Consider the following 25,720-nt stretch of genomic DNA (forward strand, 5'->3'; position numbering starts at 1 on the left):
GCATGGAGGCTGCAGATACCATTATTTTGCTTTAAAAAAAAAAATCCTGAAACTTAAATTGGGGTGCGTGTTATACGCCGGCGCATGTTATGCGCAGATAAATATGGTATTTTTTTTGTATAACCACGGTTTCTGAGAATTGCTTCTGTGTTGCATCGAGTCAACCAACTTCTAGCACCTGTGAACAGGTATTCTAGCTCAAGACACTACATTCCACAATTCCTCTGCATTTCTTGGCGTTACCTCAGAAACTGCATTTAATGTCACCCCACAAGTTTTCTATTGGATTAAGGTCTGGGCATTGGGCTGGCCACGTCAAAAAAATTATCTTGTTGGTCTGGAACCAAGCTGCTGCTCGCTTACTGGTGTGTTTTGGGGTCGTCTTGTTGAAAATGGGGGCATTTTCTCAAAGTATTTTGATGTATTCAAACTGATCCATGATCCCTGGTATGTGCTAAATAGGCCTAACACCATAGTATGAGAAACATCCCCATATCATGATGCTTGCACCACCATGCTTCAGTCTTCAGTGTGCTGTGGCTTGAACTCAGTGTTTGGTCATCTGACAAACTGTCTGTGACCCCCCCCCTAGACCCAAAAAGGTGTGTGTGTGTGTGTGTGTGTGTGTGTGTGTGTGTGTGTGTGTGTGTGTGTGTTATATTTTTTTATTCATTTTTTCACAAAATGTTGAGCCATTTTTCTTTAGTCGAGTCAGTGGGACTTTGCAGGGGGCTTCTTGCCGATAGCTTGGCTTCACATAGGCGTCTTTAGATTGTATGACAACGTTGTCCTATTTTTAAATCAGTTTTGTTTTGCACAATCTATTTGCTACTCTTTAATTGTTGTAATATACATTTTTGTAATTAAGTCTTTTTGTATTCATCCAAAGTGTTTTGGTATACCCATTTGAGAGAACTATGTTCTTTTTCGGTTTAATTGTTTCAGTATTGTTTCAGTACCCAGCATGTACAACATTTGCTATATATTGGCAGACACCCCAAGGAAAAAATGGCGGTCATTGCAACTTTTTATCTTGCACGGTATTTGCGCAACAATTTTTTTTCAAATGCGTTTTTTAATTTTTTTTTATGATTTAACAAAATAACCGTAAAGCTGGCCCAATTATTTTGTATGATGTGTAAGATAATGTTACGCCGCGTAAATAGATACCCATGTCACACTTTAAATTTGCGCACACTCATGGATTGATGTCAAACTTTGTTACTTTAAAAATCTCCATAGGTGATGCTTTAATTTTTTTTACAGGTTACCAGTTTAGTTAGAGAAGGTCTAGAATTGCTTGTGCTTTAACGCACGCGGCGATACCTCGCACAGTTTAAACGGTGTTTACATATTTTATTTTAGGATTACTTTTATTCTTATTACAAGGAATGTAAACATCCCTTGTAATGGGAATAATTTGTGACATGTCCTCTTTATGGAGAGATGCAGGGTCAATAAGGCCCCTTTCAGACTGGGGCGGGAGCTGCGGTGGCGGTATAATGCCGCTAAAAGTAGCGGCGCTATACCGCCGGTATTGCCGTGGAAATCAGCAGCTAGCGGTGCGGTATTAACCCCCGCTAGCGGCCGATAAAGGGTTAATACCGCCCGCAATGCGCCTATATAGAGGCGCATTGCGGGCGGTATTGCCGCGGTTTCCCATTGTTTTCAATGGGAAGGAGCGGTGAAGGAGCGGTATACACGCCGCTCCTCTCACCGCTCCAAAGATGCTGCTGACAGGAGATTTTTTTGTCTCCCGCCAGCGCATCGCCTCAGTGTGAAAGCCCTTCGGCTTTCACATTGAGGTAGCTGGGCAGGAGTTTTTCAGGTGGGATAGCAGCGCTATTTTTAGCGCTGTACCGCCTGAAAAACTCCTCAATGTGAAAGGGGCCTAAGATTGAAGAAAAAAAATCATGATCTCATGTTCAGCACCTTGCTGGTCCCTCCCACATCTGTGATCTGCCTGCATTGCATGGAAAAACACAGGGCCCAAATAAGTTCACTGGGCTTAAAAGGTATGTCATACAAATTAACTTTCTGTTTGCATGTGTTCATTAGGAGGAAGAAGGCAGAACCAGGAAAGGCAAAATATAAACATATTAAACTTCAGCTTTAAAGGGGTTGTAAAGGTTTGTTTTTTATTTTCTAAATACGTTCCTTTTAATCTAGTGCATTGTTGGTTCACTTACCTTTTTTCCTTCGATTTCCCTTCTAAATGTTTTTCTTTTTTTTCTTTGTCTGAATTTCTCACTTCCTGTTTTTCCTCAGTAAGCTTTCCACCATCATCCAAGCTGTTCTGGATGGGGGTTAGTCAGCCAGAACAGCGTACTGAGGTGGAACAGGAAGTGAGAAATCTAAACAAAGAAAACAAAACATTTAGAAGGGAATTTGAAGGAAAAGGTAAGTGAGCCAACAATGCACTAGCTTTAAAGGAACCTATTTTAGAGAATAAAAAACTAACCTTTAACAACCCCTTTTAAGCTGATGTGTTTTTAGGTATATTGGTTGTATATGGAAGATGGCAGAATCTAGTGCATGAGTACTACTTTCTCACATTATACAAACTTGTGTGCATGTAAATGCCTAATATAAATTTTTCCTTTGCCCATCAGGATCTTGGCAATGTAGCTTCTGGTGAATCCGTAGATGAAGACATTCCTCCTCCATCAGTTTCATTGCCTAAGCTTGCTGCTCTTCTCAGAGTATTTAGTACTGTGGTACGTAGTATTGGGGAACGATTCAGTCCAATTCGCGGACCTCCCATTACCGAAGCATACGTCACAGATGTAAGTATAGATATCGGCTCTGTACAGTTTTGTTTTTTCTTTCTTTTCCTACTGAAGTGTGTGTGTGTGTGTGTGTGTGTGTTGTGTTTTTTTTTTTTTTTTTTTTTTTTTGTGAGGTTGTCTGTCTTCTGTGTCTATGGTCATTGCCTGAATCATGTTGTTCTAGGTGTCGATGGGCAGCAGCTGTGAAGGAGCGGTAAACACACTGCTCCAAAGAGTTGGCTAGCAGGACTTTTTTTTTGTACCGTCCTGCTAGCGCAATGCTCCAGTGTGAAAGCCCTCGGGCCTTCACACTTAAGTAAATGTGATGGCTGTTTAAGAGCGGATTGCAGGAGCTATTTTAAACGCTATAGCGCCTGCAATACGCTGCAGTGTGAAAGGGGTTTAAGAGTCAATGGTACCCCCTGCACGGTTTGTGGCACAGCTGCTTGTCCCCCCCCCCTTTACATCTTCCTCACCATAGCACTGCCCCCTTTACATCCCTCCCACAAACGGCATTCTCCCCCCTTCACAACACCTAAAAAGTAACTTGGTTATGTAAAGTTAAAAGAAAAGATAACTTATTCTTTAAATATCTATATGCCGTGTGAAATATAAATTACCAGCTATATGGTTGGGGAACAAAATATCTAATCTACTCTGACAGAACACACACACACACCATGACCCCCACTCCCCATCCTTCACAAGTTTACAGCCATGTTTTTCCTCCCTTCACACACTCCTACCTTGAGGAGAACAGGAGGCGAGACGATCCTGAACTGAAGGCAGAGGCACAGCAGCGCTGAATGGGGGGTGTGGGAGCTACTGGGTAATTTTTTCATATTCGCAAGCTGGTGATTGGTTGCTAGGACCACTGCCTGGTTATTGTGAAAAGTTTATTCAGGCAGCTGCCTCTCTCCACACAGTGCTGGTCCTGCCCCCAGTCCAGAATTGTACCGCCTCCCACTGTCCGTTCTGCTTTGCTAATGACAGTAATGGAGGCTGGGGACAAAAGTGGCAGCTAAATTGTGCGACTGCGGCAGTCCGGAAAGAGCAGTAGCTCGGGCCGTACTCGGGTTGCCATTTAGTCATGCCTGTTCTACATGTATGAAAAATGCAATTATTTTAGGATCTGTTATGTAGTAGGTAACTTCCTTGAAGCCTTAAAATGTGGGTGTTCCCATTTTAGATACTTTTTTTTTTTTTTTTTTTTTTTTTTTTAAAGGAGCTCTGCAGATATTTGGAGTACTTTTTGCATACAGATATTTGTGTTTTATTTAAGAGATGGGTGTTATGTATGTTTTAGAAAAAAAATGTGTTTTAAAAAGCGTTAACTTCTCAAATCCTCCATTCACGCTATTTCCACTTGCCTATTCTGTGTGGGTCATGTGAGACTGTTATCAAGTTGTGGTGTTATTGTAAATCACACTCTTAATGTTAGGCAAGCTATATGAAGGGGTGGTGAGCATGAATGAATGAAGAAGAAAAAAAAATAGGATCCCAGACTATAGTAATGTATGACTTTTTGTGAAAGTCATCTTAACATTGTTTTATTTTACCATTAGATTCTATATCGAGTAATGAGGTGTGTAACAGCAGCCAATCAGGTATTTTCTTCAGAGGTTGTACTGACAGCTGCCAATGAATGTGTGGGTGTTCTGCTTGGCAGTATGGATCCTAGCATGGCAATTCACTGTGAGATGGTAATTGCATATGGATTAGACCAACTGGAGAATTGCCAAGCATCTGAAACAGATTACATTATCTCAGTCCTGCACTTACTTACTCTGGTAAGCCACTGCTTAAACATTTTAACAATTGGGTCTATTGGCTTGTTGACAGCAATGAGAAATAATTGAATGTATACTTTTGTCTGAGAATGTTCCAACCGTTTATCATCGTCATCCATTCTTAAAGGGGTACTAAAGGTCATGTGTTTTTTTTTTTTTTTTTTTATAACAAACATGTCATACTTGCCTCTGCTTAGTAGCTTGTTTTGCAGAGTTGATCCTCGTCTTCTGAGGTCCCTCGGGGGCTGTCTTGACTCCTCCCCGCATAAGCCAACCCCCCCGGGAAGCGCTTTCCCAAGGGGGTTACCTTGCGTGCACTCTCCCGAGTCCTGTATTCGGCGTCAATAGCTGCAAACTACAGGACTCGGCCCCGCCCCTCTCGTCATTGGAGTTGATTGACAGCAGCGCAAGCCAATGGCTGCGCTGCTATCAATCTATCCAATTAAGAGCCGAGAGGCCAGAGTGGTCTCAACGTGGGACTTTCGAGGGCTCAGGTAGGTAAACGGGGCTGGAGGGCCTGTAAGCATTCTTTTTTTTTTTTTTTTTTTTTTTATAAATTTTTTCACCTTAATGCAAGTTACAATGTTTCTAGTTATCTACCAGCACAGACAATGTTGTGAAAAAAAATGGCAGGCTGCTCTGTTTTTTCTTTTGACAGCTAAGTGAGCAGAGAACTCTCTACACTTGTTACATGAATGAATCGGGAAATTCTGCATAGAGATTGTGAGGGGGGGGGGGGGGGAATTCATCATGCAGCTCTAATAGGGTATAGCCAGCTTTGGTCATCTAATTACCAATGTGCATAAACTAAAACCACAAAGTTTTTGTTTTGTCCATGTATGGTGCAGGTAAATGGAAATGCATTGCAGTTCGCAAGACTATCTTAACCAAATGAACTGTACCATTCTTATATTTACATGGATCTTGGTACTCGGCCCACAGCTGCAAAAATTAAAAGCTAGCATCTACTCATACTACAGCTGCTGGCTTTTAATAGGACACTTGCCTGTCCTGGAGTCCAGCGATGTCGGCAGCGCAGCTGATGTTTTCTTCAGCTGTCGGGTGCTGCCGCTGCCATTGCGTGTAAGGGAACCTGGAAGTGTAGCCTTGCGGCTTCACGCCAGGAACCCTACTGTGCATGTGTGCGGCTTCGCTCCTCTCTTACTGGGAAGGAGGGAGCTGAGTGGCGATGTCAACAGCCGTGGCTCCCAGAAGTGTGGACAGGATAAACCCCCCCCCCCCTTTCCCTGAAAGGTGCTAAATGTGGCATTAGAGGGGAGACAAATGAACGGAAGTTCCACTTTTGGGGGAACTCCGCTTTTAAGAACCCTTACCAAATGGTTGGAATCGGGGCTGTGATTTACACTGTAAATATTTTTGTATTGTATTTATTGTGTGGTGTTTTTATTTATTTATTTTTCCTTCAGATGGTTGAACAAATTAATACTAAAATACCCTCAACTTTTGTGGAGAAACTTTTTGTACCAGACTCGAAGCTGCTTTTGATACGTTACCATAAGGAAAAGGAGGTAGGTTTTATTTTTATTTTCTGTATTCTATAGTGCTGATTTTACTTGTTACTTGTATGTAAGCATGTCAGACTGGGTGGGTAGGGTAGTGGAAAATCCATGTCAGGTGCAGTGATGTAGGCAGATTTTTTGCAAATCTTGATTTTTTTTTGCAATACTGTCACCTTTTGGACACCGACAAATGGAAAATATCTTAAAGCGGGGGTTCACCCTATTAAAAAAAAAATTTTTTTTTTTTTTATTCTAGCATAAAATTCGGCATCGTAGCGCGAGCTACAGTATGCCGGTCTTACATTTTTTATCCCCGTACTCACTGTTTAATCCTACCTAGACGATTCCGACTGCCCACAGGGAATGGGCGTTCCAATCCAGACGGAAAGTGATTGACGGCCGGGTCTGGCGCGCCACGCTTCTCCGGAAATAGCCGAAATAGGCTTGGCTCTTCTCGGCGCCTGCGCATAGCCTGTGCACAGGCGCCGTGAAGAGCCGAGACCTACTCCGGCTGTCTTCGGGGAGCGTGACGTGCCAGAGTCGGCCGTCAAATCACCCTCCCTCTTGCTAGGAACGCCCATTCCCCGCGGCAGACGGAATCGTCTAGGTACGATTAAACAGTGAGTACGGGGATAAAAAATGTAAGACCGGCATACTGTAGCTCGCGCTACGATGCTGAATTGTATGCTGAAATGTTGTTCAGCAGGGTGAACCACCGATTTAAGTAAGCGTGTCCAGTGTTTATTTTTTTTTATTTATTTTTTATTCCTCTCATTGATGTGAACGAATGGCCAAGTGTTTTTATTCTGTGAAAATGCTGCTGCACGGTCATGTCTTTGTTTTTTTTTTTTACTCTAAATGCCAGTTTTGGGTATTTTAACCACTTCGATACAGGACATTTTCACCCCCTTTCTGCCCAGGCCAATTTTTTGTTTTCAGCGCTGTCGCACTTGTGCGGTCATGAAACACTGTGCCCAAATGAAATTTTTATGATTTAGCCAACCTACACACACAAGCACACACACACACAGAGCTTTATTTTGGTGGTATTTGATCACCTCTGCGGTTCTTTTTTGCACTATAAACAAGAGTCATACGTTTGAAAAAAACACAATATTTTCAGCCTGTGCAGGTTTAGGAGATATCCTGGGTAGCTACAGGTAAGCCTTATTATAGGCTTGCCTGCAGCATAAAGTAGTCTGTAAGGGTTTACAACCACTTAAAGAGGAACATTTTTAAAAGTTAACTAATACCATTTAAGGATTGGGTTATGGAGTGTGGTAGTAAGCACCTGCAAGAAGGGTCTGTCTTAGACCAGGCCGGTTCATACTTTACTTTTCTCCAGTGTTGTAGACTACTGGTTACTGGTGGGTGAGGCGATCCAGCTCAACCACTTAAGGACCAGCCCACGACTATATACGTCCTCCTTTTGAAGAGGGATATCTCGGTAACGACAGAAGCTGCTGCCACAACCGAGTCATCCGTCTCTTCAGCTGCCGGTCCTGTAAACGATAATGGTGGTCTCTGCGGCGGATTCGCTGTGAGATCACCATTATTGGCGGCCGGAGAGGGCCCGCCGCTCTCATGCATCCTCCGCTGCTTACCGGAGCCGGCGATCGGGTCTTCTCACTTGTCTGCATATCCAGCTAGGAAAAGATGGCCTCACCTGTCTCCATACAATGGCAGGGCGGAAACGACATCAAACTGTCACTCCCTCCAATACGTCTTAAAGGCACTTTTCTTTCTTTTTTTTTTTGTAAATATGAGATCTGAGGTCTTTGACCCCAGATCTCATATTTAAGAGGACCTATCATGCTTTTTTCTATTACAAGGGATTTTTACATTCATTGTAATAGGAATAAAAGTGACCCATTTTTTAAACAGTGTAAAAAATAAATGAAGTTAAAATAAGAAAACCAAAAAGTTTTTTCACTCCCTGTTCCTCATCAGTAAGCTGTTCTGGCTGACTAACCCCCAGGGGGTGATGGGGGCATGCTTACAGGAAGTGAGAAATTCAGACAAAGGGGAAAAAAAACATTTAGAAGGGAAATCTAAGGAAGTTCCTGCATGACACAATGGGATCCCCCATAACCTTCCAGCCAAAACCGTGCCTACTGGGCAAACCGGAAGGTTATCGCCAGGGTCTGGATGAGACCAGATCCCCCAGAACTCTCTCATTGGATGGCAGAGGTCAACAATGTTTTACCATACAAGAAATTGGTGTGTCCATCTAAATACGATAAGATCTGGAGCAAATGGCTTAAAACACCTGCATGTAAAAAACGGCTGTTCGCGGCCTCGCCCGTTGACTCCTGGGTGGCCCTTGGGGTTGGTGGGTACCGGGGGGATGGGGGTGGCCGCCATGGTACAATATGTTTATGCTTTGAAGCAACTTACTATGCACAGTACTGTTATATCTGTTTCACAACGTTCTCAGCACAGACAAAAGATAATGCTGTAGGTGTATCTTGTGAGATGCCACCCAATATTTGTTGTAATAATATACTGTGTGTATTCTCCTTATTCTTTTGCTCAATAAAAGCTTTTTGATTTAAAAAAAAAAAGAAGGGAAATCTAAGTAAAAGATAAGTGAACCACAATGCACTAGCTTAAAGGGAACCCATTTAGAAAATAAAAAACAAACCTTTGCAAGCCCCTTAAGGGCTGTGTTTCTCTTTGGATTATCAGCATGTGGATTAACCTAGATTTCCTGCTGCAGGTACTCTGTGCTGGGGACAGAGTATGTTCAGAGCTCTTTATGGGATCTCTTCACCATATATGGGGGGGGGGGGGGGGAGGCAGATCCTCTTTTGGCTGATCGGCAACCTCCTGAATGTCCTCCAGATTTCTTCTCTTATCCTGCCCTCATTTATTGAAATGCTTAACATTTCAACTTGCATTCCTGTCCTTTTGCTCCATGGCTGTTGATGCTTTGGACCTGAGGGGGGGATCTGGAGCTTCCTAAATCCATGTCTGTGGTTAGGGTAAGGCATGCTTCTGCAGCATTCTGCTATGGGCCAAAGTCTCACCTAGGGATGGCAGTGTTTTTTAGTGCCCATCTTCTTTGGTGGCCCCCAATCTTAGAAGTTTGGGACTGAGGCATAATTTTCTCTCCGCCTTTCAGGACAGCACCTTGGAGAGAGCGTAGCTCTACCTCTTAACAGGAAATGCTGTGTGACAACGGCCCTTTAAAATCCGCTGCTTCTGCCATGCCCTCAGTTTTTAGTGTTTCCTCTCCCATGGAAGCACTGCTGGGGAACCAGAGGGGCTGCGCTCTCTCTCCAAGAAGGGGGTTTTGGCAGTACCCTTTTTTTCTGTATCAGCCCAGCTCCCTTCAGCATGAGGAGGGTTGCTCCGGTGCCCGTTCCTTCGCCGGCTCACAGAAGTAAGGGTCCACTAGTGGTCATCCGCCCCCTGTGCTCGGGGGGGCCGCGGGGGTGCTCAGATGTAGCGTATGTGCCAGGTCTCGGCATGTCGGCACCGAGTCTCGGGTGATGCCATTTCCAGGGGTTGGAGACTTCCAGCGGGGTGTAGAAGCAGTGGTTCCAGCTGCTGGAAGAGACAGGTCATCTGTCTGGGAGCCAGGTCCAGTTAGGGGATGTGCAGAGGCACCTCCTTTTTTTTTTTTTTTACTGGGTGAATGTTCTGATGATAGTTAATAGGGTTGTCCAGATACCGATACCGGTATCGGGACCGATACCGAGTATTTGCGCTAGTACTCGCGCAAATACTCCCGATACCAAAATAGAATATTTTTAATTTTTTTTTTTTTTGTGACATCGAACACAAATTGGATGGCACCATTGGATGGCACTGATAGGTGGCACTGGCATTGATTGAATGGCACTGATAGGTGGCACTGGCATTGATTGAATGGCACTCATAAATGGATGGCACTGATAGGTGGCACTGGCATTGATTGGGTGGCACTGATGAGATGCACTAATAAGCTGCCTCCCTGCACTGATGCACTAATGGGCACTGATAGGTGGCACTGGCTAGCTGCACTTTTGGGCACTGGCACCGAACAGCTGCACTGACAGTGATCACTCCTTCAATGATATGTAGTTTTCCAGTACCGTATGCTAAAAAACAGCCCCACACCATGATGTACCAGTTCTTCATAATTCTAAAGAAAATATCTTTGGTCTGTATTGTGGTTTGAAAACGGTCACATGACATTAAAAAAAGTATCGGTATTCGGTATCGGCGACTACTTGAAAAAAAGTATCGGTACTTGTACTCGGTCCTAAAAAAGTGGTATCGGGACAACCCTAATAGTTAACCCTGCAGCTGTCTGCTAAGCCTTAATCTAGGCTTACCTGTAGGTTAAAGCGGTTGGTTGTAAAGGGTTTACAACCACTTTAAGTGTAGTAATATGGTTGCATTTAATGAAGGTACAACATTTAGACCATCCTCCACACCGCCTTCTCTCAACGCTGTCAATCTGCAATCGTGACCGCAAAGACAGCTTTACGCCGGATGCCTGCGTACTTAGTGCCTGTTTTAATCATCAACCATGTGAGTTACTAAATGTTGTACCTTCATTAAATGTAACCATATTGCTACACTTAGAGGTGCCTCTCTTCTTTTATACTCCGTTGTGACATGACGCTACTTTTTATATCAAGACATCGCTTGTATATCAAGCCCAGATGAAGAAAATTTCCTAGTCTTGCAAAACACCCTCTCAAACCAAGGTTTTGCTGTAAATGGTTGTTTGTGTTCTGTGATCTGTTGTGGGATATTTAGACTCTATAGTAACATAGATGGATTAAAAGGTTAGATTTAAGGCCCCTTTCACACAGGCGGATAGAATTTAGCTTTTAGCTGTGGATAGATCAAGTTCTCTAACCGCAATGTACAACAGCAAGTGAACGCTGTGCCAGGATTCTCTAGATTTCAAAATAACAAAACCTGCTCTTAACTGCGGCAGAACAGCCGCCCGTGTGAAAGGGGCCTAAGCCGGCCATAGAGCATTGTTCTCTTTCGTTCATGGACGGACACAGCATCCTTTGACAGTAGGGTTATGCACCTTCCTTCCAGGAGAGTTTAGGCAGAATTTACAGCACTTAAAGCGTTAACAACCTTTCCTTAGTGCAGCTACTCCCAGGAGCGTGGCTCCCCGGGCATAACCCACACCCTGCTCTAGCAGCCTCAGTTTTTTTTCTGCCTGACAGGAGAGGTCAGGCACTTCTGGAGTCCTGTACTCTGGAGATTTTTTTCTTGCGATTTTTGTTGCTTTTTATTATTTTGTTCCTGCATTTTGAATCCTGTGATTCTTCTATCAACAGCCGACTGGGTGATAGTCTGACTCTTGTAGTCCCCCCCATGTTCGGCCATCGAGCGTGTGCCGGCCCTTAGCTCAGCTTTGGGACGTCCACGACAGGCCCCGTTGCTCCAGGGGCGGCCGGGGAACATCTTGTTCTAGGGCACACATATGACCGGTCTTTTATGGCTTTGTCACAGTGTGTCTGGCCGACAGCCATGCCGTTTAGCGGACGTTGGATCTGTCTGGGATACCTCCAGCCGGTGGTCGCAGGACGGGTTAGTAGTGGCCCTTGCTCAGGTAAGTGGCCTGGCTGGAATTTTCCCCTGGGAGGTCGACTGAGGGCTTGCCCTGCTTTCCTCTCTCCCTTATTTCCTCTCCCTCCTTTCCCATTTGGGGGGGGGGGGGGTTCTGGGGTCTCTGGTACACCTGGACCTGTGTGCGTAGCGGGGGTTGAGTGTGTTCACTGCAGGGGGGGCTGTGTGTGTTCACTACATGTGCTATGGTGTGACTTTGTGCTGTGCTGTGTCACTGTCTTTTTAAATGCGCAACGGCCGCCATTTTGCCAGAGGCGTGCTCTATATAGCTCGGCGGCCATTTTCCCGTGGTCCTGTGCTGTGTTTTTACACATTTGGCGGCCATCTTGGAATTTGTTGTAAAAAAGACCGTGAATCTGCCTGAGGGAGACAGACGCAGCGCAGCCGGCAGTCACAGCACACCTTGTCCTTCTCTCAGACCGCGCTGCACCGGGAGGGGTGGTTAGTCCCAGGGGCCCCCATACTCTGTAGTAGCAGCCAGGAGGTGACCAGTGTTTTTTTTTCCCCCTTGCCTTGCAGTAAGGGTGACACAGCGCTGGGGCATTATGGAGCCTGAACCAGGGACTTCTTCCCCAGCAATGCCTGAGTTAACCCTTGACGCCCCTCCCCCTGCCACATCTGAGGCAATGTCGGCTGTCCTGGAGTCTTTTCTCGCCAGGTTTGAAGCGGCTGGTGCCCGGATGAGGGGTAAAAAGCGCCCCCTCCCTGAGCCTGCTTCTGGGGGTGTCTCTGACGCAGAATCGGACCATGCTATTGCTGCTTCTGGTTCTGTAGTGTCAGTGGATGCGGGCTTAACCCACATGGACAGTGAGAATGACTCTGCTTCAGGGTCAGTTGCTGACAAGGAATTTGTTGGAGCTCTTATTTCTGCGGTGCGTGATACTCTGAAACTTGAAGATGTGGCGGAGGCACCTGACGTGCCAGCCCCTTTTGGGTTCCGCAAACCGCCACGCACTGCTAAAGTGTTTCCTTGTGTTCCTTATTTGGACAGTATGTTGTACAAGGAATGGGATACACCGCAAAAAGTTTTTGCCGTTCCAAAATACTTTGCAACCCGTTACCCCCTTGAGGAGGACTTTTTGATGTCTCTCCTCCGTCAGTGGACCCTCCCGTGTCCAGACTGAGCAAGGCCACCACATTGCCTGTGGAAGGGGCTCCTGCATTTAAGGACCCTGCTGACAGGAGAGTGAAGGCTGTGGCCTGCTTCCTATTCACTGTTGTGGGTTCGGCGGTGAGGCCGGCTCTGGCCGGGACCCTGGTGTCACAGACTCTGACTGAAAGGGTGTAGCTCCTGCTGCAGGAGCTGGAGGAACGGGATGCTTCCGAGTCCTGTAGGGACCTGGCTGAACAATTGGTTCAGGGTCTAAAATTTGTCTGTGAGTCGGCCATGGATACGATCCCCTTGCTTTCCAGGGCTTCCGTCTATGCGGTGGTATTGCGCCGCCTTGTGTGGCTCAAATGCTGGTCGGCTGACCAGTCCTCTAAGAAGGCTTTGGTGGATTTGCCCTTTTAAGGGTGATGGGCTTTTTGGGGCATCCCTGGATCACATCATTAAGGATGCCATGGGTGGTAAGAGCACGCTACTTCCACAGTCTGGGAAGGGTAAGGAGCCTTGCTGCAAGCAAGGGCCCTCCTTTACTACCCCCAATCGTTTATTTTGTGCGCCCAGCACAGCGGGAAAAGGTCCGCAAGGTGCTAAAGCCCCCCGCTGCGGGGCAGAAGCGCACCTGGTTCTGAAAGCCTGCAGACAAACCTGCTTCCGCATGAAGGTCTCGGGTGGGGGGCCGATTTCGCGGATTGGTGGAGGTCTCTTCTGTCCGACCGTTGGGTTTGCGAAGTGGTTGCCTCGGGATACACGATAGTTTCTCTCTTGTCCCCCAAACAGATTTTTTTTCCTTCCAACCTCCAACTTTCGCCGACAGGCCCTGTCAGGATCTACTGGACACAGGGGGGTGATTGTGCCAGTTCCCTCGCAGGAACGGTTTCAGGGGTTTTACTCCAACCTGTTCGTGGTCCCCAAGAAGGAAGGGGTTCTCCCTATCCTGGACCTCAAGGCCCTCAACTGCTTTGTCAAGGTGCAAAAATTCAGGATGGAGTCGATTCGCTCGGTGATAGCGGCACTCCATCAGGGGGACTTCATGGCGTCTTTGGATATCATGGATGCATACCTGCATGTTCCCATATGCACAAAACATCAAAGGTTTCTGCGCTTTGCGATCGGAGAAGATCACTTTCAATTTGTGGCCCTCCCGTTCGGCCTGGCTTCGGCACCGCGGGTTTTCACCAAGGTGCTCGCCCCGATACTAGCCCTGCTGCGGCAGTGAGGGATCGCTATCGTGGGATATCTGGATGACCGTCTCCTGAGAGCTTCCTCAGGCTCAGAGTTAGAGGAGGACGTGTCTATCACGTGTCAGACTCTCCAAGAGTTCGGCTGGCTTCTGAATCTCCAGAAATCCGTGTTAGTTCCGTCCCAGAGGCTGGAATACCTGGCACTAGTCCTGCACTCCGGAAGCGAGAGTGTACCTTCCATCGGAGAAACTGAAGACCCTGCAATCTGCGGTGAGGCAGTTGTCGACCCAGAAGTGGTAGTCTCTTCGCTTCTGCATGAGAGTTCTGGATCTGATGGTGGCCTCCTTCGAGGCCGTCCCATATGCCCAATTCCACACCAGGGAACTACAGAAGGAGATTCTTTCACGTTGGGACAAGCTCCCGTCTTCTCTGGATTACCAGATTCAGTTGAGCCATCTGGTCAAGTCTTCCCTGGTGTGGTGGCTTCGGACCGGGAAGTCGTTTCTGCCGTTCCGCTGGACAGTGGTCACGACGGATGCCAGCCTCTCCGGCTGGGAGGGGGGGCGTTTGGGACACTCAATCAGCCCAGGGGCGCTGGACTCCCGCCTGCCGATCAATATTTTGGAGCTCCGAGCAATCAAACTGTGCCTTGCCAGGTGGTCCCTGGAGCTGCAGGGCTGACCGGTCAGGATCCAGTCCGACAACACCACGGCCGTGGCCTATGTCATTTATCAGGGAGGCACAAGGAGCTCAGCGGCAGCGACGGAGGTCGCGCACATTCTTCGGTGGTCCGTTCCGGCTCTGTCGGCCGTGTATATTTCGGGAGTTCAGAATTGGCAAGCCGACTTCCTAAGTCGCACAACTCTGGATCAAGGGGAGTGGTCTCTCCACCCGGAGGTGTTTCAGGGTCTGTGCCGAAAATGGGGCACTCCAGACGTGGACCTTCTAGCATCCCGCCTCAACCGGAAGGTGCCACGATTCGTGGCCAGGTCAAGAGACCCGTGGGCGGACGCGTCAGACACGTTGGTGGCTCCCTGGGGTCACATCGCCTAATTTACGCCTTCCCTCCTCTGAAGCTTCTTCCTCGCCTGCTGCGCAGAGTGGAAGCCGAAGGGATTCCAACAATCCTGATCGCCCCAGATTGGCCGCGCCGCTCCTGGTACGCGGACCTGGTGCGTCTGGTGGCAGACGCCCCCTGGCGTCTACCCCTGAGAGAAGATCTTCTGTCGCAGGGTCCGATCTTCCATCCTGCTTTACAGTCGCTGGCTTTAACGGCGTGGCTGTTGAGAGCCAGGTGCTAAAGGACCGGGGCCTGTCGGGGCTCGGTGATCTCTACCATGCTGCGCGCACAGAAGTCTACTTCACGAAAGATTTACCATCGTACGTGGAAAGCCTACATCTCTGTGTGAGGAGATGAAGTGGCACCCTCGTACATACGTGGTGTCCCGGATTCTGCTGTTCTTACAGCGGGAAGTGGATCAGGCTCTCGCCTTGAACACGGTCAAGAGCCAGATATCTGCTCTGGCTGTTTACTTTCAGCTTCCTTTGGCAGCGCACTCCTTGATTCGCACATTTGTGCAGGGGGTCCGCCATGTGGCTCCTCCGGATCGCCCTCCACTGCCCACATGGGACTTGAATTTGGTCCTCTCGGTGCTTCAGCGAGCTCCCTTTGATGAGGACATTCGGAAGATCCCCTTGTTGACTGTCACAAAAGGTGTTTTTTCTGGTAGCTATTACCTCAATCAGACGGGTGTCTGAATTGGCGGCCTTGTCCTGCAAGGCCCCCTACTTGGTCATCCATCAGGATAAGGCGGTGCTGCGTCCGCAGCCCTCCTTATCTTCCAAAGGTCGTTTCGGCCTTTCACATTAATGAGGACATTGTTCTTCCATCCTTATGTCCTCAGCCGAAGAACCCAAAGGAGGTCATTTTTACCTTCCCTGGATGTGGTTCGGGCTCTTCGAGTTTACTTATCGGCGACGGCTCCGTTCCGGAAGTCGGACTCACTGTTTGTGTCGGTGTCTGGTCCCAGAAAGGGTCTGGCAGTCTCGTCGGCCACCATTTCCAGGTGGATCCGACAGGTTGTGCTTCATTCCTATGCCCTGAAGGGGCGGGCGCCCCCTTTTCTTTCGGGTCACGGCGCATTCGACCAGGGCGATCGGTGCCTCTTGGGCTTTCCGACATCAAGCCTCTGTGTTACAGGTGTGTAAGGCAGCGACCTGTTCGTCGGTCCACACTTTTTCAAAGTTTTACAAGGTGGATGTGAGTGCATCTTCTGATGCCTCCTTCGGCCGCAGGGTGTTACATGCGTCAGTTTAAGGTTGGAGTTCTTGTTTGGGGTGAAGCCTGGTTTGCTGTGTTTTTCCCACCCCTCGAAATTTTTTGACACTGCTTGGGGACGTCCCTACTGTCAAAGGATGCTGTTGTCCGTCTATGAACGAAAGAGAAAATAGGATTTTTGTACTCACCGTAAAATCCATTTCTCTGAAGTTCATGGACAGACACAGCACCCACCCCTCCTTTGTTTGTACTGCGTGTTACGAACTGAGGCTGCTAGAGCAGGGTGTGGGTTATGCCCGGGAAGCCACGCCCCTGGGAGGAGCTGCACTAAGGAAAGGTTGTTAACGCTTTAAGTGCTGTAAATTCTGCCTAAACTCTCCTGGAAGGAAGGTGCATAACCCTACTGTCAAAGGATGCTGTGTCCGTCCATGAACTTCAGAGAAATTGATTTTACGGTGAGTTCAAAAATCCTATTTGTCTTTCCTCCAACCATGGGAATCTGAATTGAATCAGTCTCTAACAGAAATATATGTAAGGTTATCGATTATGTTCACTCCACTTAAATGGACACAAGGACAAAATAAATGAATTGCACACTGCTTAGTGGTACCATCAAAACTACATAAGGTTAATCCTGATGCTTCTACTCTGTGTTGGAGAGAGAGAGGGAGGGGATTTGGGGGCGAGGGAATACGCTATATTGTGGCATTGTCCTTTTGTTTCAGCCTTATTTTAAGAAGGATTTAATTAAGAAGATTAGCAATGTTGAAATCGCGCAAGATCCTTAGCAGTTTTTTTTTCTATGCAACAGGTGAATCAAGGAAAAACTATGGAGTAGCCATCACCCCATTGTTGCAGCGAAAACCTTAATCCCGAAGCATTGGAAATTAAAGCAAATACCGAAATAAAAGATTGGTTTAGGGAAATTACTAGAACTAGGTTAATGGAAGAATTCGTATATCTGCGAAATGATTCTGGACTAAGATTTTATAGAACTTGGAAAAGTTGGTTGGAGTTTGAACAATTCTCCAACCTATATGACTTATATGGGCAGCGAGAATTCCGTCTATGATGGGAGGGTGGTGCGACAGGGTTAAACTTAACTGGTTAAAGGCCAGCTCCTGTAGATTTACATCGGCAGAATGGCACGGCTGGGCAGAGTAACGTATATTTGTCACTTTGAAATGCCCGTACGCCCCTGCTGCGAGCTCCGTGACTGTGCCCGCGGGACTCGTGGACTCAGTCCTCCGGTGTCCCACTATTGTGTCACAGATCTGCAGAATGAGGAGAGGAAAGTGTAAACGTGCATCTCCCCATTTTGCCTAGTGACACGGTCACTGATCGTCTGCCCCCTAACAGTTAAAATCACTCCCTAGGACACACTTAACCCCTTCACTGCCACCTAGTGGTTAACACCTTCACTGCCAGTGTAATTTTCACAGTAATCGGTGCATTTTTATAGCACTGATCGCTGTTAAAATGGCAATGGTCCCAAAAATGTGTCAAAAGCGTCCAATGTGTCCGCAGTAAAGTCGCAGTCACGATAAAAATCGCAGATCGCTGCCATTACTAGTAAAACAATAATAAAAATTGTATAAAACTATGCCCTATTTTGTAGACGCTATAACTTTTGCGCAAACCAATCAATATACGCTTATTGCGATTTATTATTTTTGTATTTATTTTTTTACCAAATAAGTGTAGAAGAATATGTATCGGCCTGAACTGTGGAAAATGTTAGTTGTTTTTTTTTTAAAGATTTTTTTGGGGATATTTATTATAGCAAAATTGAAGCTCTATTTTTTTTGTTTTTAGTACAAAAAATAAAAACCGCAGATGTGATCAAATACCACCAAAAAGCTCTATTTGTGGGGGGAAAAGGACATCAATTTTGTTTGGGAGCCACGTTGCACAGCCGCGCAATTGCCAGTTAAACCGACGCAGTGCCGAATCGCAAAAAATGCTCTGGTCTTTGGCCAGCAAAATGGTCCGGGGCTTAAGTGGTTAAATATATAGAGAAGATGGAGAATTGTGGAGCCAAGTTCTTTTAGCCTGAGTTTATCTCTACCCCCTGTTCTCCCCCCCCCTTCCTCTTCTCCACCCCCACCCCCCTTTCCTCCTCTTCTACACCCCCACCCCCCTTTCCTCCTCTTCTACACCCCCACCCCCCTTTCCTCCTCTTCTCCACCCCCACCCCCCTTTCCTCCTCTTCTCCACCACCCCCACCCCCATTTCCTCCTCTTCTCCACCACCCCCACCCCCATTTCCTCCTCTTCTCAACCCCCACCCCCCTTCCTCCTCTTCTCAACCCCCACCCCCTTTCCTCCTCTTCTACACCCCCACCCCCTTTCCTCCTCTTCTCCACCTCCACCTCCTCTTCTCTCCACCTCCACCCCCTCTTTCCTCCTCTTCTCTCCACCTCCACCCCCTCTTTCCTCCTCTTCTCTCCACCTCCACCCCACCCCCCTTTCCTCCTCTTCTCTCCACCCCCACCCCCCTTTCCTCCTCTTCTCTCCACCCCCACCCCCTTTCCTCCTCTTCTCCACCTCCACCCCCTCCTCCTCTTCTCCACCTCCACCCCCTCTTTCCTCCTCTTCTCTCCACCCCACCCCCTCTTTCCTCCTCTTCTCTCCACCCCACCCCCTCTTTCCTCCTCTTCTCTCCACCCCCACCCCCTCTTTCTTCCCTATCTCTCCACCCCCACCCCTTCTTTCCTCCTCTTCTCTCCACCCCACCCCCTCTTTCCTCCTTCTCTCCACCCCCAACCCCTCTTTCCTCTTCTTCTCTCCACCCCCACCCCCCCTTTCCTCCTCTTCTCTCCACCCCCACCCCCTCTTTCTTCCCTATCTCTCCACCCCGCCCCCTCTTTCCTCCTCTTCTCTCCACCCCCAACCCCTCTTTCCTCTTCTTCTCTCCACCCCCAACCCCTCTTTCCTCTTCTTCTCTCCACCCCCAACCCCTCTTTCCTCTTCTTCTCTCCACCCCCAACCCCTCTTTCCTCTTCTTCTCTCCACCCCCAACCCCTCTTTCCTCTGCTTCTCTCCACCCCCAACCCCTCTTTCCTCCTCTTCTCTCCACCCCCAACCCCTCTTTCCTCCTCTTCTCTCCACCCCACCCCCTCTTTCCTCCTTCTCTCCACCCCCAACCCCTCTTTCCTCTTCTTCTCTCCACCCCCACCCCCCCTTTCCTCCTCTTCTCTCCACCCCCACCCCCTCTTTCTTCCCTATCTCTCCACCCCGCCCCCTCTTTCCTCCTCTTCTCTCCACCCCCAACCCCTCTTTCCTCTTCTTCTCTCCACCCCCAACCCCTCTTTCCTCTTCTTCTCTCCACCCCCAACCCCTCTTTCCTCTTCTTCTCTCCACCCCCAACCCCTCTTTCCTCTTCTTCTCTCCACCCCCAACCCCTCTTTCCTCTGCTTCTCTCCACCCCCAACCCCTCTTTCCTCCTCTTCTCTCCACCCCCAACCCCTCTTTCCTCCTCTTCTCAAACCGCAGATGTGATCAAATACCACCAAAAAGCTCTATTTGTGGGGGGAAAAGGACATCAATTTTGTTTGGGAGCCACGTTGCACAGCCGCGCAATTGCCAGTTAAACCGACGCAGTGCCGAATCGCAAAAAATGCTCTGGTCTTTGGCCAGCAAAATGGTCTGGGGCTTAAGTGGTTAAATATATAGAGAAGATGGAGAATTGTGGAGCCAAGTTTTTTTTTTTTTTTAGCCCGAGTTTATCTCTACCCCCTGTTCTCCACCCCCCCTTTCCTCCTCTTCTCCACCCCCCCTTTCCTCCTTCTCCACCCCCCCTTTCCTCCTTCTCCACCCCCCCCTTTCCTCCTCTTCTCCACCCCCCCCTTTCCTCCTCTTCTCCACCCCCCCCCCCCTTTCCTCCTCTTCTCCCCCCCCCCCCCCCCTTTCCTCCTCTTCTCCACCACCCCCACCCCCCTTTCCTCCTCTTCTCCACCACCCCCACCCCACTTCCCTCCTCTTCTCCACCACCCCCTCTTTCCTCCTCTTCTCCACCACCCCCACCCCCTCTTTCCTCCTCTTCTCCACCACCCCCACCCCCTTTCCTCCTCTTCTCCACCACCCCCCCACCCCCTCTTTCCTCCTCTTCTCCACCACCCCCCCCCCCCTTCCCTCCTCTTCTCCACCACCCCCTCTTTCCTCCTCTTCTCCACCACCCCCACCCCCTCTTTCCTCCTCTTCTCCACCACCCCCACCCCCTCTTTCCTCCTCTTCTCCACCACCCCCACCCCCTCTTTCCTCCTCTTCTCCACCACCCCCACCCGCTCTTTCCTCCTCTTCTCCACCAACCCCACCCCCTCTTTCCTCCTCTTCTCCACCACCCCCACCCCCTCTTTCCTCCTCTTCTCCACCCCCACCCCCTCTTTCCTCCTCTTCTTCTCTCCACCCCCAACCCCTCTTTCCTCCTCTTCTTCTCTCCACCCCCCCCCCTCTTTCCTCCTCTTCTTCTCTCCACCCCCAACCCCTCTTTCCTCCTCTTCTTCTCTCCACCCCCAACCCCTCTTTCCTCCTCTTCTTCTCTCCACCCCCAACCCCTCTTTCCTCCTCTTCTCCACCACCCCCTCTTTCCTCCTCTTCTCCACCACCCCCTCTTTCCTCCTCTTCTCCACCACCCCCACCCCCCTCTTTCCTCCTCTTCTCCACCACCCCCCACCCCCTCTTTCCTCCTCTTCTCCACCACCCCCACCCCCTCTTTCCTCCTCTTCTCCACCACCCCCACCCGCTCTTTCCTCCTCTTCTCCACCAACCCCACCCCCTCTTTCCTCCTCTTCTCCACCACCCCCACCCCCTCTTTCCTCCTCTTCTCCACCACCCCCACCCCCTCTTTCCTCCTCTTCTTCTCTCCACCCCCAACCCCTCTTTCCTCCTCTTCTTCTCTCCACCCCCAACCCCTCTTTCCTCCTCTTCTTCTCTCCACCCCCAACCCCTCTTTCCTCCTCTTCTTCTCTCCACCCCCAACCCCTCTTTCCTCCTCTTCTTCTCTCCACCCCCAACCCCTCTTTCCTCCTCTTCTTCTCTCCACCCCCAACCCCTCTTTCCTCCTCTTCTTCTCTCCACCCCCAACCCCTCTTTCCTCCTCTTCTCAAACCGCAGATGTGATCAAATACCACCAAAAAGCTCTATTTGTGGGGGGGGGGAAAGGACATAAATTTTGTTTGGGAGCCACGTTGCACAGCCGCGCAATTGCCAGTTAAAGCGACGCAGTGCCGAATCGCAAAAAATGCTCTGGTCTTTGGCCAGCAAAATGGTCTGGGGCTTAAGTGGTTAAATATATAGAGAAGATGGAGAATTGTGGAGCCAAGTTTTTTTTTTTTTAGCCCGAGTTTATCTCTACCCCCTGTTCTCCACCCCCACCCCCCTTTCCTCCTCTTCTCCACCACCCCCACCCCACTTCCCTCCTCTTCTCCACCACCCCCTCTTTCCTCCTCTTCTCCACCACCCCCACCCCCTCTTTCCTCCTCTTCTCCACCACCCCCACCCCCTCTTTCCTCCTCTTCTCCACCACCCCCACCCCCTCTTTCCTCCTCTTCTCCACCACCCCCACCCCACTTCCCTCCTCTTCTCCACCACCCCCTCTTTCCTCCTCTTCTCCACCACCCCCACCCCCTCTTTCCTCCTCTTCTCCACCACCCCCACCCCCTCTTTCCTCCTCTTCTCCACCACCCCCACCCCCTCTTTCCTCCTCTTCTCCACCACCCCCACCCGCTCTTTCCTCCTCTTCTCCACCAACCCCACCCCCTCTTTCCTCCTCTTCTCCACCACCCCCACCCCCTCTTTCCTCCTCTTCTCCACCACCCCCCACCCCCTCTTTCCTCCTCTTCTTCTCTCCACCCCCAACCCCTCTTTCCTCCTCTTCTTCTCTCCACCCCCAACCCCTCTTTCCTCCTCTTCTTCTCTCCACCCCCAACCCCTCTTTCCTCCTCTTCTTCTCTCCACCCCCAACCCCTCTTTCCTCCTCTTCTCCACCACCCCCTCTTTCCTCCTCTTCTCCACCACCCCCTCTTTCCTCCTCTTCTCCACCACCCCCACCCCCTCTTTCCTCCTCTTCTCCACCACCCCCACCCCCTCTTTCCTCCTCTTCTCCACCACCCCCACCCCCTCTTTCCTCCTCTTCTCCACCACCCCCACCCGCTCTTTCCTCCTCTTCTCCACCACCCCCACCCCCTCTTTCCTCCTCTTCTCCACCACCCCCACCCCCTCTTTCCTCCTCTTCTCCACCACCCCCACCCCCTCTTTCCTCCTCTTCTTCTCTCCACCCCCAACCCCTCTTTCCTCCTCTTCTTCTCTCCACCCCCAACCCCTCTTTCCTCCTCTTCTTCTCTCCACCCCCAACCCCTCTTTCCTCCTCTTCTTCTCTCCACCCCCAACCCCTCTTTCCTCCTCTTCTTCTCTCCACCCCCCAACCCCTCTTTCCTCCTCTTCTTCTCTCCACCCCCAACCCCTCTTTCCTCCTCTTCTTCTCTCCACCCCCAACCCCTCTTTCCTCCTCTTCTCAAACCGCAGATGTGATCAAATACCACCAAAAAGCTCTATTTGTGGGGGGGGGGAAAGGACATAAATTTTGTTTGGGAGCCACGTTGCACAGCCGCGCAATTGCCAGTTAAAGCGACGCAGTGCCGAATCGCAAAAAATGCTCTGGTCTTTGGCCAGCAAAATGGTCTGGGGCTTAAGTGGTTAAATATATAGAGAAGATGGAGAATTGTGGAGCCAAGTTTTTTTTTTTTTAGCCCGAGTTTATCTCTACCCCCTGTTCTCCCCCCCCCCCCCTTTCCTCCTCTTCTCCACCCCCCCTTTTCCTCCTCTTCTCAACCCCCACCCCCTTTTCCTCCCCTTCTCCACCACCCCCACCCCCTTCCCTCCTCTTCTCCACCACCCCCTTCCCTCCTCTTCTCCACCACCCCCACCCCCTCTTTCCTCCTCTTCTCCACCCCCACCCCCTCTTTCCTCCTCTTCTCCACCACCCCCACCCCCTCTTTCCTCCCCTTCTCCACCACCCCCACCCCCTCTTTCCTCCTCTTCTCCACCACCCCCCACCCCCTCTTTCCTCCTCTTCTCCACCACCCCCTCCCCCTCTTTCCTCCTCTTCTCCACCACCCCCTCCCCCTCTTTCCTCCTCTTCTCCACCACCCCCAACCCCTCTTTCCTCCTCTTCTTCTCTCCACCCCCAACCCCTCTTTCCTCCTCTTCTTCTCTCCACCCCCACCCCCTCCTCTTTTCCTCCACCCCCGACCCCTCCTCTTTTCCTCCACCCCCAACCCCTCTTTCCTCCACCCCCGACCCCTCCTCTTTTCCTCCACCCCCGACCCCTCCTCTTTTCCTCCACCCCCACCCCCGACCCCTCCTCTTTTCCTCCACCCCCCGACCCCTCCTCTTTTCCTCCACCCCCGACCCCTCCTCTTTTCCTCCACCCCCGACCCCTCCTCTTTTCCTCCACCCCCGACCCCTCCTCTTTTCCTCCACCCCCGACCCCTCCTCTTTTCCTCCACCCCCGACCCCTCCTCTTTTCCTCCACCCCCGACCCCTCCTCTTTTCCTCCACCCCCGACCCCTCCTCTTTTCCTCCACCCCCGACCCCTCCTCTTTTCCTCCCCCCCCGACCCCTCCTCTTTTCCTCCACCCCCGACCCCTCCTCTTTTCCTCCACCCCCGACCCCTCCTCTTTTCCTCCACCCCCGACCCCTCCTCTTTTCCTCCACCCCCGACCCCTCCTCTTTTCCTCCACCCCCGACCCCTCCTCTTTTCCTCCACCCCCGACCCCTCCTCTTTTCCTCCACCCCCGACCCCTCCTCTTTTCCTCCACCCCCGACCCCTCCTCTTTTCCTCCACCCCCGACCCCTCCTCTTTTCCTCCACCCCCGACCCCTCCTCTTTTCCTCCACCCCCGACCCCTCCTCTTCCCCCCCCCCCCCCATACTTTTAGAGTAGTGGACTTGGGGTCCTAATATTTAGAGTGATGGGTAAGTGAATCAGTGTCTAGGGTGGAACTAGGGCAGAAGCTACATGTAGATATCTTAACCCTAGACCCACCCCTTAATCTAATCACAATTTTTTAAATTTTTTGATTTTATGTTTTTTCAGAGTGAGTAAGTGGAAGTTTTTATAAAGTGTCTTAATGAAGCCTTAATGTAACAGAACTTTCTATGTTTAAATTTCAGGTAATAGATGCAGCACATTCACTCTACCAGGCAGTGCTGACCCTGAAGAACATTCCAGTTTTGGAGACTGCGTACAAACTGATTTTGGGAGAAATGACATGTGCTTTAAACAGCCTCTTGACCTGCCTGCAGCTGCCTGAAGCTTGTGCTGAAATTCAGCATGAGGCTTTTAAGAACCATACGTTCAGTGTGGACAATGCAAAGTTTGTTGTTGACTTTGACTTAAGCATTTTGACGACCATTGGAAATGCCAAGAACTCACTAATTGGGGTATGTATGATTGACATTGCTCCCCCCCCCCCAATGGTAATGTTTTCCAATCTGGTCTTACCATAACTCTAAACTTTACTAATTTTAGTCCAGATTCATACATGTCCGGTGCAAATTTTCGCTCCCTTTTTCACAGCATATTTCCAAAGCAGCTTTTCAACTGCGATTTAGATGTGGTTCAGATGCCAATTTTTGGAGCCGGTGGCCACCAGCGTCTTTAACATTAGCTGATTAAGGAGCGCCCTGGAAATTCAGCCACCACGTTAATGGATGACTCAGATGTTAAGGGGAACCCCATGCCAGAATAAAAAAAAAACGGCGTGGGTCCCCCCCCCAAATCCATACCAGACCCTTACCCCCAGCATGAAAAAAAACTCTGCTCCTCCGTCTGACAGTTTTTAAAGGATAAGGTCACCTTTTGGGAACATGTAAAGTTTCCTGTACTAGCTGTCACTGTTTAAAAACAGCATGGCCCTGCTCACTTGGCCATGTCATTAATACACACAGCTCTGTGTCCGAATGAACTACAATCTCTGAGATCCTTGGTGGGTGTCTGCCTTGGTGGGTGTCTGCTTGTAGTACTCAATGCACTACCATGGTGCTGTGGAGCACTATGGTAGTTCATTAAATCTTCCTGTCAGGAAGTATAGGCTTGCCCATATGGGGGACATGGGTAAGCCAGGACCCCCGCCCCTGTGACGTTGCTGAGGGACCTTATTTAATAAGATATTTTTACGTTCTATTTTTAGGTTTTTTTTTTGTTTGTTTTTGTTTTTTTGTGTAGCTGCTGCCTCTATGTAGTATAACACTATTAAACGTGTATTGTATTTTATTTTTTTCCACCACTGAAATGTAACCCCCTTTTTTTGTATCGGTTTGTAGATGTGGGCGCTCTCTCCTACAGTGTTTGCTTTACTGAGCAAGAATTTAATGATCGTTCACGAGGACATAGCCGTTCACTATCCATCAGTGCAGTATGCAGTGCTTTATACGTTGTATTCACATTGTACAAGGTATTCAATCTATACCATTTCTACTTGCAAATA

At 49.4% G+C, this 25,720-nt stretch overlaps 1 protein-coding gene across 2 annotated transcripts in view; it reads left to right on the plus strand.

Moving 5' to 3' along the window:
* Positions 1-25,720, plus strand: part of SMG1 (SMG1 nonsense mediated mRNA decay associated PI3K related kinase) — a 233,206-nt gene that overhangs the window by 40,365 nt on the left and 167,121 nt on the right. For both annotated transcript variants that reach the window (XM_040356901.1, XM_040356902.1), the window contains exons 10-14: positions 2,613-2,786; positions 4,334-4,558; positions 5,986-6,087; positions 24,405-24,674; positions 25,557-25,687. In XM_040356901.1, coding sequence (XP_040212835.1) covers positions 2,613-2,786; positions 4,334-4,558; positions 5,986-6,087; positions 24,405-24,674; positions 25,557-25,687 — 902 coding nt within the window. The remainder of the gene's footprint in view (positions 1-2,612; positions 2,787-4,333; positions 4,559-5,985; positions 6,088-24,404; positions 24,675-25,556; positions 25,688-25,720) is intronic.

This window comes from Rana temporaria, chromosome 6 (assembly GCF_905171775.1).
Source record: "Rana temporaria chromosome 6, aRanTem1.1, whole genome shotgun sequence".
NCBI lineage: Eukaryota > Metazoa > Chordata > Amphibia > Anura > Ranidae > Rana > Rana temporaria.